The sequence below is a fragment of the Harpia harpyja genome, chromosome 6, assembly GCF_026419915.1.
Source record: "Harpia harpyja isolate bHarHar1 chromosome 6, bHarHar1 primary haplotype, whole genome shotgun sequence".
NCBI lineage: Eukaryota > Metazoa > Chordata > Aves > Accipitriformes > Accipitridae > Harpia > Harpia harpyja.
In genome coordinates, this window is record NC_068945.1 from 47623440 (window position 1) to 47636201 (window position 12762).

Sequence of the window (12762 nt, forward strand, 5' to 3'; positions counted from 1 at the left end):
CAGCTTGAAGTCATCTCCAGATTTTACAGGCATATCCTTCATTCCAAGTCTGTCTGGACTAAACATGAAAATATTGGCTAGTACCTAACCCAGCATAAACCCCTGCCAAACACACAACACATTCTTCCTTTTAAACAGAAACCATTGCTAATTACTCTGAGCAAAGTTTTCTAAATAGGTCTGCATCCAGTCTATGATATTTTCGCCTAAATCACAATTCCCAAATTTGCTCAGGACAATACTGTATGTGGCAGCTGAGATAACACTACTAAATTCAAGAGACGTGACATCAAGTGCTTCTTCTCCAGCTATAAAGTTGTTAACCTGTCAAAGAAAATTATTAGATGTCTTTGATACTATTTGTTCTTGACAATTCTGCAGTGGCTATTGATCATATCCCTGTGGTTACATATAATTTACCTGATTATTTATTTCAAAATTTTTCTAGGAATTAAAAATTACTTGTCTGGTTTATAATTTCCTGTCTCTCCTCTGCTTTCCTTCTTCAGAACCATTCAAGTCCCTGTTAGCCACAATAGTGGGTAAGTTGCTATAAGCACAAAGGTTGCCAAAATCAAGTGCTCTAGTAGAGAACAAAAGTCATAAGGAAAAAAAAACAAACAATAAACAAAAGTTATTTTTTATGTTTCCTGGTATTACACAGATCTTGTAATGTTTAGGATACCCATTCATTATTTTAACTGCTTTGGATTAATATTTATTTAAGTAATACTATTAATAATAATTATTTAATGAATGACAATGGTCTTTTTTTATTCTGATCAAGATCCAACCGACACAAACTCAGGTCATTGTGATTATCATGAAATCACTGTTGTCATTGCACCCATCTGAAGAACTCTTATATTTCTGGAAATGGGAAATGGTAAGAAAGTCCTGAGCACTTTATTTGCCTACTTTCAGGACTCAGCCAAACTAGCTGGGCTGCAGATGGTTTCAAGCAAAAGTGATTTTCAGCCAATGAACTACTTGGTGAATGTCTGGGGCAGCCAATCTATTCGCTGCTGTATTTGACACAATAGATAAACCGTCTCTTTCTGGTACAAACTGTGGAAGAATTGTCCATGCCTTTGCTAACTCCAGATCAAATCATTGTATTGTAGTCAGCCTTAATTCTCCCATGAAGACATCTAGGATCTGAGAGCATTGATTAGAAGCTAGAAACAGAATTTTTATTAATTAATCGATCGAGCATATTCTATACACTGGTTCCCTACTGGCATGAATTGCTGCGTTTTTGTCTTACTGCTGAATTATGAGTAATCAGTAACCTTTATGGTTCAAGCATAAGTATCTGAAACACACATGTGCTTTCCTATATGATTGAGATGGTCTCTGTATTTACGTGCAGTTATTGAAAATGGAAGATTTTATCATATTTTCTCACCCAAGCTGACTTGAAAGAACAAAAGTTCATATGTACCTGCCCTGAAAGTCAAATCCAATAGATTAATCCAGGCTTTTTGAGGAAGGACAGGAAGGCTGTTTGCAATTTTTTTTTTTTTTAAAAGGATACTATTTTGTGTCATTTAACACTGTACTTAAGGAAAGACCAATTCTGCCCTTTTTCAAACCACCTGCTACTCATCATCTCAGTCCTTGGCATCCAAAACCTACTGCTCCTGAGAAACAGCCGTTTTTCAGTCCAGAAATAACCGGGGGGGGGGGGGGGGCACAGATCAAAGGGACTTAAATATACTTCTCATAATAATGCCTGTATTTATATAGCACATTTCGTCCTGAAGGAAAAATAAGAAGGGTATGTCTTTGTACTTCACAGATTTTTTTATTATTTTTCAAATTCCTCAAAATTAAAACCCCTAGATTTATCAGTGCTGGAACAAGGAAAATGAGGTCTCATTGGATTATGATTTTCCTAAGCTAAATCAATTGCATCTCTTCAAACCTGGCTGTAATTCAGCTGGTGGTTGCTTTTTGCTCCTAACTCATCAAAAAGCTCCCCCTTTCCAAAAGGGGCAAGAGACATAGATCTTTTGCCTCTCTCAAGAGTTCTTAAATTACTGCCAGAACTGTCACCTTGGTAGATGCGCAAGCAGCAAAATAATCCATAACCCCCTCCACTTGAGTCCAGGCAATGCGCCTGCAGGTGTTCTGATCACTCTGTGTAGACCTAGGCAGAGTTCAGTGATGCTCTGTAACCCGGCAGCTATAAATACAAAACCTGATAAACATACACTCACCAATTTCCCTGGAGAGCTGGGTGAACGCCTCCACGCCACTCTCTCCATAGTTGCCTTCAGAAGCCAGCGTCGACACGTAGTTCCACCCAAGGGCCGTCACGATGTCAACCATGGCCTGTGCTTGGTAGGAGTCCGGTGGGACCACTCGAGAGAAAAAGTCATACCTGGTGTTATCGCTCAGTTCTGGAGCTGTAGATGCATAGCTGATTTGAGGTATCTGCAAACAGAATGACAAGTCATTCAAGCCAATCTAATATCATTTTACACTATATATTTGTATGTTTCAAAGGCTTAAAATAGATTATGCACAGGCATTGCACAGAACTGAATATCTTGTTTTAATTAAATCAACCGATCAGAAAGCATCTCAGATTTTGTGAAATGTCAGTCAAGTCTTATTGTATAACACTCTCACCAAGAAATAATGCATTCTGCTTTTCTCCAGATGTCATGATTCTTGACATGTAAGTGTAACAACTTCTTTTTTGATCCTGGCTCTGATAGGAACAGATGAAAGCGGAAAAAAAAACCAGGAGGAATTCTTACTATTACTACAGAAGATGAAAAGGTCGGGTTTGATGACTGTGATTCTTAAAAATGCTACACTTAAATTTGATGAGTAAAATGTAGATTATTTCCATTTCATTGTTTTGTTTATTTATGTACATGCAAGTGTGCTTTCCCATTTTATTCCTATTTTTCAAGCTCTGTTGTAGATTTTTCATTTTCCAGTTTTAATATGGTATTGTGCATGATTTAAGAATATGGAGGCTATGTAGTTAATACCAAAAGCTATTTAATGAAAAAACATGAAAAAAAAAAATTATCTGTATACAGTATACATATAGAGAAGGAGAAAGGTTACAAGGATGGTAATCTTCGTACAAACCACCAGAATATTCTTTGTAGAAACAAACAAACAAAAAAAAACAAAGCAACCCCAAAACACACTAAATAACTGAAATACATTTTTAAAATAAATTACTATTTTCATAGGAAAAAAAATGTAGGGTGATTTTCTATTAACTCTTATCTTCAAGAAATATTTTGGAAATGTCCAGAAGCAGCTGTCTGCAAGCAATATTCAATTATTCTGAAAAGTAATTTGGTGCAAGAAAGTTTAATTAACATTTATGCTAACTTAAAAGGGGAATGATTTTCTCATTTAAAAATGGTAAAACTGATCAAATAATCACTAGCTTGAAATGAAAGATACTCCAAATATTGCATTGCATTTGTAATCTATATTAATAGTAGGTGCTTAATTCACATCTTACAAAACATAAAATAGTCTTCAAGAAAACAATCTGAACAGAGTTCCTAAATTGATTCTGTTGAGACCTGAATTTAGAAGTCCCAGATAACAGGTGATCTGGTAAATGCTCACTGTCACATTAGATGCTATAGTAGAAGGTTTTAGTGCAACCCTTAGGTCGTGTACAGCGCTTCCTTATCAGCACAAACTAGAAAAGGGATTTGAGGCAAATATAAGGGATTCAAAGAGTCTGGTCATTAACCATGCAAAGAAAGCATAGACTCTTACAGCCTGAAAAAACAGTTTATAGCCTAAGGGATGTCAAAATCATTTCTCAGTCAGAAGCAAACAAAATAAACTCATATGTATCTTGGCTATATCCTTCTTTAAGAAATTTTCTCCTCATGGAAACACCTCAGAATAAATAATCTGAAATGTTGTAATAGTAACAACCAGAGAGAACACAAAAAAAGGAAAGGGAGGATCACAGGAAAAGTAATCTAAAGGTCATATCTCATGGAAATCAGTATTCCTAACACACAAAGATCCACCAAGTAAAAATAAAGGATAAATTGTCCTTACAAAACTTGCCTTGTATAAATTCCCTTTCTTTCAGAAAATGTTTGAAACATCTTTATCTCTTTACAGACAAGAGATTTTGCCCTGTAATAACACAATTATGCACATTTAGAGCGGATATCATTCCCTTTCTAAATTTGCTCTATCAGTCTGTAAACCAGCCATCTTTTTCCAGATGGAAAAAAATAAAGACAACCTCTGTGATTTTACTCATTGTGCTCCTCGGTGTGCCATTTCACAAATTCTATGGCGTTGTTGCTTTGCTGAAAGTTATTTCATCAATAATGTTCATAAAATCAACACTAGTAAGAGATCTTTTAGACAGATACTTTGTCATTGAAAACCTTCAAGCCTAGACCACAGAGTTATATCCATTAACTTTCTCAGTTCCTGTTTCTCTTCAGGCATGAGATGAATAAGAAATCCTAGATATGGGTTTGTATGAGAGTCATTGGTTCAACACAGCAATGAGGTGTTTCAGGTCAATAAGAGATACTTTACGTACTATGAAAATCCTTATTTTGGGGCCTTGGAAAAAGCAGAGAAGAGATGCTACTTTCCTACTTTTCAGCTCTTTGTAGTTCAGCTTCTGCCCTAGAGTTATTTCTAATAACAGTGGAAGAAAATGGAAGGTAAATACTGTCCAAACCCAATACCCTGAAATCACTGGGCACACCTAGTAGGCTTAAATCACCACTGTTTTATAACTTCTGCCAGCTTTTCACTACCATAAAAGAACAATATGCCATGTTAAAGTAGGGAGAAAGACACTCTCTAAATAGCAGGCCATCCCTAAGTTTTGAGAAAAATGGTTTATGCAACAGAATATGTAGTTATTTTCCATATTTCTTTTTGTATACATCCCCATGGTTATAGACAACACTTTACATTCAAGAATTTTCTCCCCTAAACTGCAGATCTCCCACCCAGAAATACCTCATGGATTTCTTTCTGTGAAAGCATTTTATACAAAAGTAAACAGAAACTTCCTTCCTTGCCTGCTTTTAAATGTACATTTGTATACAGGGGGGCACTGAAAAGTAGCTTTAAAATTTGAGGGTTTGGGGTATGTTGCAAGTTACACAGTTACTGAAAAGGCTTGGAACAAGACTCAAAGAAATTGTTTGGCATGAGCACAAATTGTTAGGATTTAGTGGTTCAATAATCCATGAATGAAAAATATATACATTAAAATGAAACAACTCTAGTTATGGACTGTAGGTTTAATAAACCATTTTACATGTCCCCAAGTACATTTTACAAGATAGAGCATAATGCTGCCTAAGCAAGGGAACTGTTATGCTCTATCAATTCAGTAATATGTGCTTTTAAAACTCCCTAAATACAGACTGTATTTATACTTTAAGTTCCACTGGCCCCTTGAGACATAAATTTGCATTTTGAAAGAGACCTGTAAAGGGGTTTTATATTTCTCATTCTAGATTTCTCGATCTAAATTTTCAAAATTAAATACAATATGTGTAACATTTACATTGTATTTAAGTGCTATATAGCACTGTTAATAGCGTATTTCCTTTTCTTTGGGGGAAAAAAAGGAAAAAGAAAAGGAGGATTATATAACCACATTTGAATCGGTTATCACACAACAGCTGTCACATTCACTGACAATGGCTAAAAGCATTCACGTTTGAATGTTCATTGATATATTTTTTTCTATTCTTTCCTACTCTATGGTTTGGCCTCCCATTAACCTATAATCTACTGATAAACACTCGACTTCTAGTAGGTGACAGACTTGAACTCTTTGAAATAATTATACAGAGGAATTCATAGAAACCTTATTTTAATTGTTATTTTAAGCTTGAGCTATCTGTTAAATGTTTAAAAGCAAACATTTATAGTGTGGTGCTTTGAAACAATATCCAGTTTTAGTTATGTACTGGTGCATACTGAACCACTGCTGAAACTACCAGCAATCCCTCAGTCCTTAACCAAAGTCAGTGGTGGCTTCATCCCATTCTATCATCCAGTCACTGGCATCGGAAAATGATTCTGCATGCTTAAAAAAACCAAAACAATTTAGAACAAAGAAAAAAAAAAGAAAAAGAAAACAATTGCTGATAACTAAGTAGAGCAGCTAATGCTTCAAGATACATTCAAGCCAAAATCAGCAGTCAAGAATAGTCTGTTTTTCCTGGATCGTTCTGTATACATCTCCTAGCTGATTTAAAATCTGTCTCTAAAGATCTCCCCTTCCCAGAGGATTAGAGAAGATGGAACAGTTACTTTCAGAACTAACTGTCCACAAAGCGTGACTGTGGCAGCACTTCAAAGGGGGAGCAATATCTGTACAAGATATCCACCAAACATTACTACAGAACAGACTTCTACTCCCTGATGGAGATGTGGACAATTTCTGAAGTGCCAAAGGCAGCTAATGTAACTTCTCATTTATTTCAGCCAAGTGGTAAACCACTTTCAGTCCCTTGTACACTGAAAATGAAAGCCACCTACCACTCCCGAATCCAGGACTATTCATAGGGAAGCATCACCCTGGATCTGTTTGGTGGGTCCAGTGCTGGGATCCAAACCCAAAACCAGAGAGGCGTTACACTGAGGACAGCAGAGGAAATAACATGACCTAGGGTTGCCCTTCCAGTAAAGTGTCTTCACCACAGCAGGCAGCTCTTAGTATGCCTTCTCTTCAATGGCATGCTGTCCAAGTTTTGGACAGAAGTTCACTGGAACCTTTTTTATTGAGCTTTCAAATCCATTTGCATGCTACATTTGTCAATGTAAAGTATCAGCTGGCCGTTTGAAATGCCATCTTCCTTTATACAGCCTTTCAGCTGAAAGCATGATTTGGGAGCAGAGTAGCAGACAGTGAAATGAGCTAAGCTCATAAGAAAAAAGACCTGAGAAAGGAATCACTGGTAATTTTGAACATTACAGATTATGAGTTACACTCACAGCAGTAACTGCGCTGTACAGTCACCCAGAGTAATGGGCTTAAATCACTCACGTCTTCAGTTTCACTACCCACTCAGTCCTATCACTACTAACTTCAACATTATCAACTAGCATTTTATTTCCCTTTTCCATTCTCTCATCATTGAGCAGTCCTTTTTTTTTGAGGAATATTAGCAATAGAATATTAAAAATAGTAATAATTGTAGCTAACAAATTGAAGTCAGTAAACTTTAGGTTAATGATTGCTCAGTATCAACTGGCATTTTACCACCAACTAATAAAGCTTACAAAGGAGTAAAAATGCTTGAAATAAAATTTGACTGTGGAAACACATTTTCAACTTGGTGATTTTTTTGAATTTTAAATGTCTACCATTAATCATTAATGGCCCTGTCTTTTCAAGATTTTTATTCCCTCTTTTGTACAGCAAGAAAGCTCTGTGAGCACAAAAAACTCACAGCAGTGAAATGAATCCTCAGGGTCTAGATATTGAACAGTTGCTGAATGAGAGCTGCGGTCACTATATTTTAGCTATTAGTCACATTTGTAAATTGCCATCAACCAGAGCATCATCTTAGCCTGCTTCCACTTCTGAAAAATGTGTCAGCCTGCAATACAGTAATGCTAAAGTCATTTAGGGTAGACATTCAAGATTCAAAAGTTTGATGAGGCTTAATAACATCTTGCACTATACCAAACAAGATTAAAAATGTTCTCTTTTGTTACTAACTGTAGGAGGAGATGAAATGCACCCTGAAACTGCCCATTTCTCTCCGCTGACTATAAAGGGAGCCTGGGAGATTAATTCAACTGTTGTACACATACTACGTAGAACAATACTGTAAACAGCTACATGTCTTCCATTGAATCTCACAATCCCACTCATTTTGGCTACACATGACTATTAAGACATCCGTGCACAGATAATGATGAACTTCCTTCTGTGATGCCTCCATCTTTCCATCTATGACAAAAACCGAATAGGTCACCTAGGCCATCATTAGGGACCTTGTTTCATTCATTTGCAGAATAAACCAACATTAAATCATTCTGGGAAGATATAACACATTAAGACTCAGTAACGCCTTTGGAGATGTGAGATGCCCCATTCAATGCTCAGAGCAGCTGAGCAGGGTGACACCTTGCCAAATCCACCGGCTGCAAAGCACCTCTGCTAGAGCTGATGCTGTGGAAAAGTTTCAGCATACGAAGTTTTCTGATTCAGCCTCTTTCCATGGATTTTACCATGAGGAGGAGCAATCTGTGACAAAATATTTTCCCAGTAGATGTATATATGTATTCACTTATATTTATAAACACATGTAATTATAAATTGTATTTATTTAGACATATACACTTGAGGCTCTCTCTGTATATTAAGGACGCTCAACCACAGTATTTATCATGTGTCCAGGAACAAATCTTGTTTAGGAATTACCACAGATTTCCACCTCTCTCCCCAAAAAATATGTTCATATCAGCTAGGGAAAAAGCAAGAAAAAATAGGTATGCTTTTCACCTGGATGAATACACTTTAAAATGTATTTAGTTCAAAAACAGTTTAGCAGAATTTAAACGCTTTGGAAAGGGAAAGAACAAAAGTATAATCTGAAAGCTGACATCAGCTGATTTAACTTGGAAGGCAGGAATTTTTTTAAATCCATTAGAGCTATTCTAAGTCATTCTGTTTGCAGTAAGTATCATAGCAGCTCCTGTCAAGGGTGCTTGCAATTCATACACCTTATGACGAGGAGCTAATGATAAGGTCATTTCAAACCTTTCGAAAGTTCCCTGTGTGTTTGTATGGGTATTGTGCAAAGATATGGTCTTTGTGATAAAATGCAACATAGCTATTGCTATTTATTCCCCCAAACACAGGGACAGAAGTGATCCATCATACGTAAATGTTTTTGAGCTGGGATGGGTAAATTATTTTACTCTTTCTTTTCACTTCCTATTACTCTTTCACTGCCTTTACTTTACTTCTGTTGCCATCAGTTACCTTCTGAAGACATATTCCTGAGCAGAATGTCTCTTCAATGAGCTGCACTGATCTTTTCTCAAGAAAAGGACATAGATGAGAATCAATGCAGTACGGTTTGTTGCCAACAAAATTATTTCTGCAACCATCATAGGTTGGTCCAGTATGTGAAAAATTACAGAGGCAGATGGAATTGCTAGCCTAGTGGAAATACAGTGATAAAATCAAACACGCAAATCCTCTTTCATTACTGATTTTCTCTTTTTTTCCCTCAACTACAGACACAGTAATTACCTATCACACCTATCTCTGGTGGTCAAATGGACTAGCAACTACAGTATTCTGAATAAACGATTACCCTAGAGAAAGTAATTTCTTATAGTTAATACACGTAGTTGTATAGTATCAGATTATGGGATGAAAAAATATTAAAGCTCCATTGCATTGCATTCTATCCCCACCAGCCAGAAAATATCTTTCATAAAGTCTAACCAGACGTGCTACAGCAAGAATATTTTAGTTTGTGACCTGCTGTGCTGCCCTCGTAGAACAGGATGCGACAAAGGAGGAATGTGTGTATAATATAAAGTGTTCCAAATTGAGAAGTAGTTTCCTTCCGGTGGGTTGAAGTAGGTCAGGGACTCATTAGAAGTCATTACTTTTAATTACACACAAGGGATACTAAAGAAGAAAATAATAATAGTAATAATGTGATATCACAATCTCCAATCCCATAATAGATGCAGCATCTACAAAACAAATTCACCACTCAGGAAAGTACAGGTCTCTGTGCTGTGTGATGCACTTTAGGGCAAAAACATTAAAAGGATATTTATGCATTACGAACATTTTTACAGCTGAAGCACATCTTGTCACACTGTGCATCGCTGTGTAACTCCAGGAGGATGAGAATCCATCTAAGGACAGCTTGAACTGTCATCAATGTTCTGTGCAAGAGAGTCTATTGATAAATGTTTAACAATGGCATTTTCTCAGTAAGGGAGCTCTATTCTGGTATTTCCACATCATTTTAAATCCTGGGGTTTGCCTCTCTGAAAACCAACTACGTTAAGCAGTTGCACATTAAATTATCCACCATCTGTAGGCAGCCTCTTTCTAAATATTTTAAACCCAGCTGAGGTCCAGGCACTGAATGATAAGCTGAAGAAGCAGCAGATCAAATGAGTAATATTCATACTGAGATCAAATAACAAGGAGGGAGGGGAGGGATGACCTTGAGCTTGGGAATGGCTGTTAGCTCTTCCTTCACAGTTTCTTATGTTCTCCAGTCATCAGATCAAACAGGAAGGCAAGGATGGTCAGATAGCTTTAGGGACTTCTTAAACTATTAAAATTCCTTTTCTACTTGTTGGGGAAACCCACACTTAATTATGTGTATCAATATGTTAGACTTGTGTCAATCTCTGCTGCACACAGTGTGAACTCTGATATTTCAAAGCTTTTTTAGCCCTACTTTCCTCATTAGAGCTTGTCATGTCAGTGTCTGGAACTGTAATCTCTTTTGATGAGTTTGAGAAAAATATACAAAGATGTGCATTACTTTTGGTCTGAACTAACAAAGCCGACTTTCTGTTATTATTCAGCAGTAATAAATTTACCTAATAGCTCATAAAGTATTCCTCAGTCCAGATTGGGATTCCTTTACATTCATTTACTAATTAGTACCATAGACAGCACAGCAGGCAACTTCAGAGACTCACCCGTGGGGACACGCAGTTGTCCACAGCAATTTTTCTGATTACAGAGACCATCATTATGGAAGAAGAGGGTGCTCTCAGCAGGATGCAAGATGGGTGCTCTGCTTAATGGACAATTCTGATCTTTGCATTCACCTTTTCATGCTGCAAGGCCACTTCCGCTTACACCACTGGCTGAGCAGTAGTACTATCCTTTTGCTATCCATGCTGCCAGCTTAACATCATGAGATACAAGTAACTGAAAAACGTCGTGAGAAGGGAAAGCAAATTTTGGTTTGGACACAGCTCTCTCCACGTTTGTGGACAACATTAAGATATGTAAATGGGGCTCAGCTGGCCAGGCACACAGGCCCAGTGCTTTAGCGGGTGCTTTCACATGTTCTAGGGTATGCTGCTTACACTTCGGCTGTGAGCCCAGAAAGCCCAGCTTTCCTGTAATCTGGCTGCCCCACGCTAATGACTTGGATACCTCATATCAGACTGCATTAAGGGAATCCTTATGATTCACCATAGCTAGGGATTCCTTCTGCAGCATAGGCAGTTCATACAGGATTAAAAGCACCATTTTAAATCCATATATTACAGACTTGGAAGAAGAGAAATGAAAGGCGTCCCTTTTTTTGTGTGTTCAGATGATTTTTCTTCATTTCTTAAAACAATCAGGCTTGGCAGTGTCCTGGTTTCAGCTGGGATAGAGTTAACTGTCTTCCTAGTAGCTGGTACAGTGCTATGTTTTGAGTTCAGAGCGAAGAATGTTGATAACACTGATGTTTTCAGTTGTTGCTCAGTAGTGTTTAGACTAATGTCAAGGATTTTTCAGCTTCTCATGCCCAGCCAGTGAGAAAGCTGGAGGGGCACAAGAAGTTGGCACAGGACACAGCCAGGGCACCTGACCCAAACTGGCCAACGGTGTATTCCATACCATGTGACGTCCCATCCAGTACAGAAACGGGGAAGTGGGGGGCAGGGATTCGCCGCTCGGGGGACTGGCTGGGTGTCGGTCGGCGGGTGGTGAGCAATTGCACTGCGTATCATTTGTACATTCCAATCCTTTCATTATTGCTGTTGTCATTTTATTAGTGTTATCATTATCATTATTAGTTTCTTCTTTTCTGTTCTATTAAACCGTTCTTATCTCAACCCACGGGTTTTGCTTCTTCTCCCGATTTTCTCCCCCATCCCACTGGGTGGGGGGGCGTGAGTGAGCGGCTGCGTGGTGTTTAGTTGCTGGCTGGGGTTAAACCACGACAGTCCTTTTTGGCGCCCAACGTGGGGCACGAAGGGTTGAGATAACGACAAACCTGACCAGAGCTTGTTAAAACAAATTTTTTAAAAGCATTCATTATATCGGTCTAATAGTTGCTGGTCATTATGTTGATTTATGTGTTCTTAGAGTTGTTGCTCTGGTTTTTAAAGTTCTGTTATGTATCACCTCGCTTGCTGTATGTAGTCCCTCTTCTGCTGCTTATCATCCGTGGGAGGTGGATTAAGGTTTTCGCTTTGATGTATTGTATAACACTGGTTTATGGTATGATAAAGTCGTCGGCTGTGGGATTAATCCGGTACTTGCACCCAGCATTGTCACCTTTATACTGTGGAAGCCATCTGTGGGAAACTATTAATAATTATACCATTTACCTTTCCTCCTTGGAAAACCAGTCTATGGGTGGGATACCTTTCTTCCCCTCTCCTTTCTCCTTCAGTCCAGTTACAATGGTGTTTGAGAATTTTGAAAAATTTGAATACTCTTGGGATGTTGGGACCAGCACGGTCCTAGCCCTACTGCTAGGAATTAGCATGCTTCTGAATGTGGTTCAGCTCTCATTTAAGGTTAAACAACTATTTAAGAAAATCACCCAGAGATCTGCCCCAAGGCTGGATAATTATGAGTGGCAGGGTGTGTGGGGTAGTATGGGCACCTAGAAAAGTGGGCACCTCCAGTGTTTTGGAAATTCACCCCTGAACAAGTGCAGAATCCAGAAGAACTAGTAAAATATTTGGAAAAGGTATGCTGTCACCCCGGCAGCTCCAGAGAGATACAAATTACTGCAACGTGCTGGGGCCTGGCCCATGCCT

The 12762-nt window shown here is 38.0% G+C and overlaps 1 protein-coding gene across 2 annotated transcripts in view; it reads right to left on the reverse strand.

The window, feature by feature from the left end:
- The window catches only part of GRM8 (glutamate metabotropic receptor 8), a 364871-nt gene that overhangs the window by 294781 nt on the left and 57328 nt on the right, over window positions 1–12762 (reverse strand). For both annotated transcript variants that reach the window (XM_052790214.1, XM_052790213.1), the window contains exon 2: window positions 2223–2439. In XM_052790214.1, coding sequence (XP_052646174.1) covers window positions 2223–2439 — 217 coding nt within the window. The remainder of the gene's footprint in view (window positions 1–2222; window positions 2440–12762) is intronic.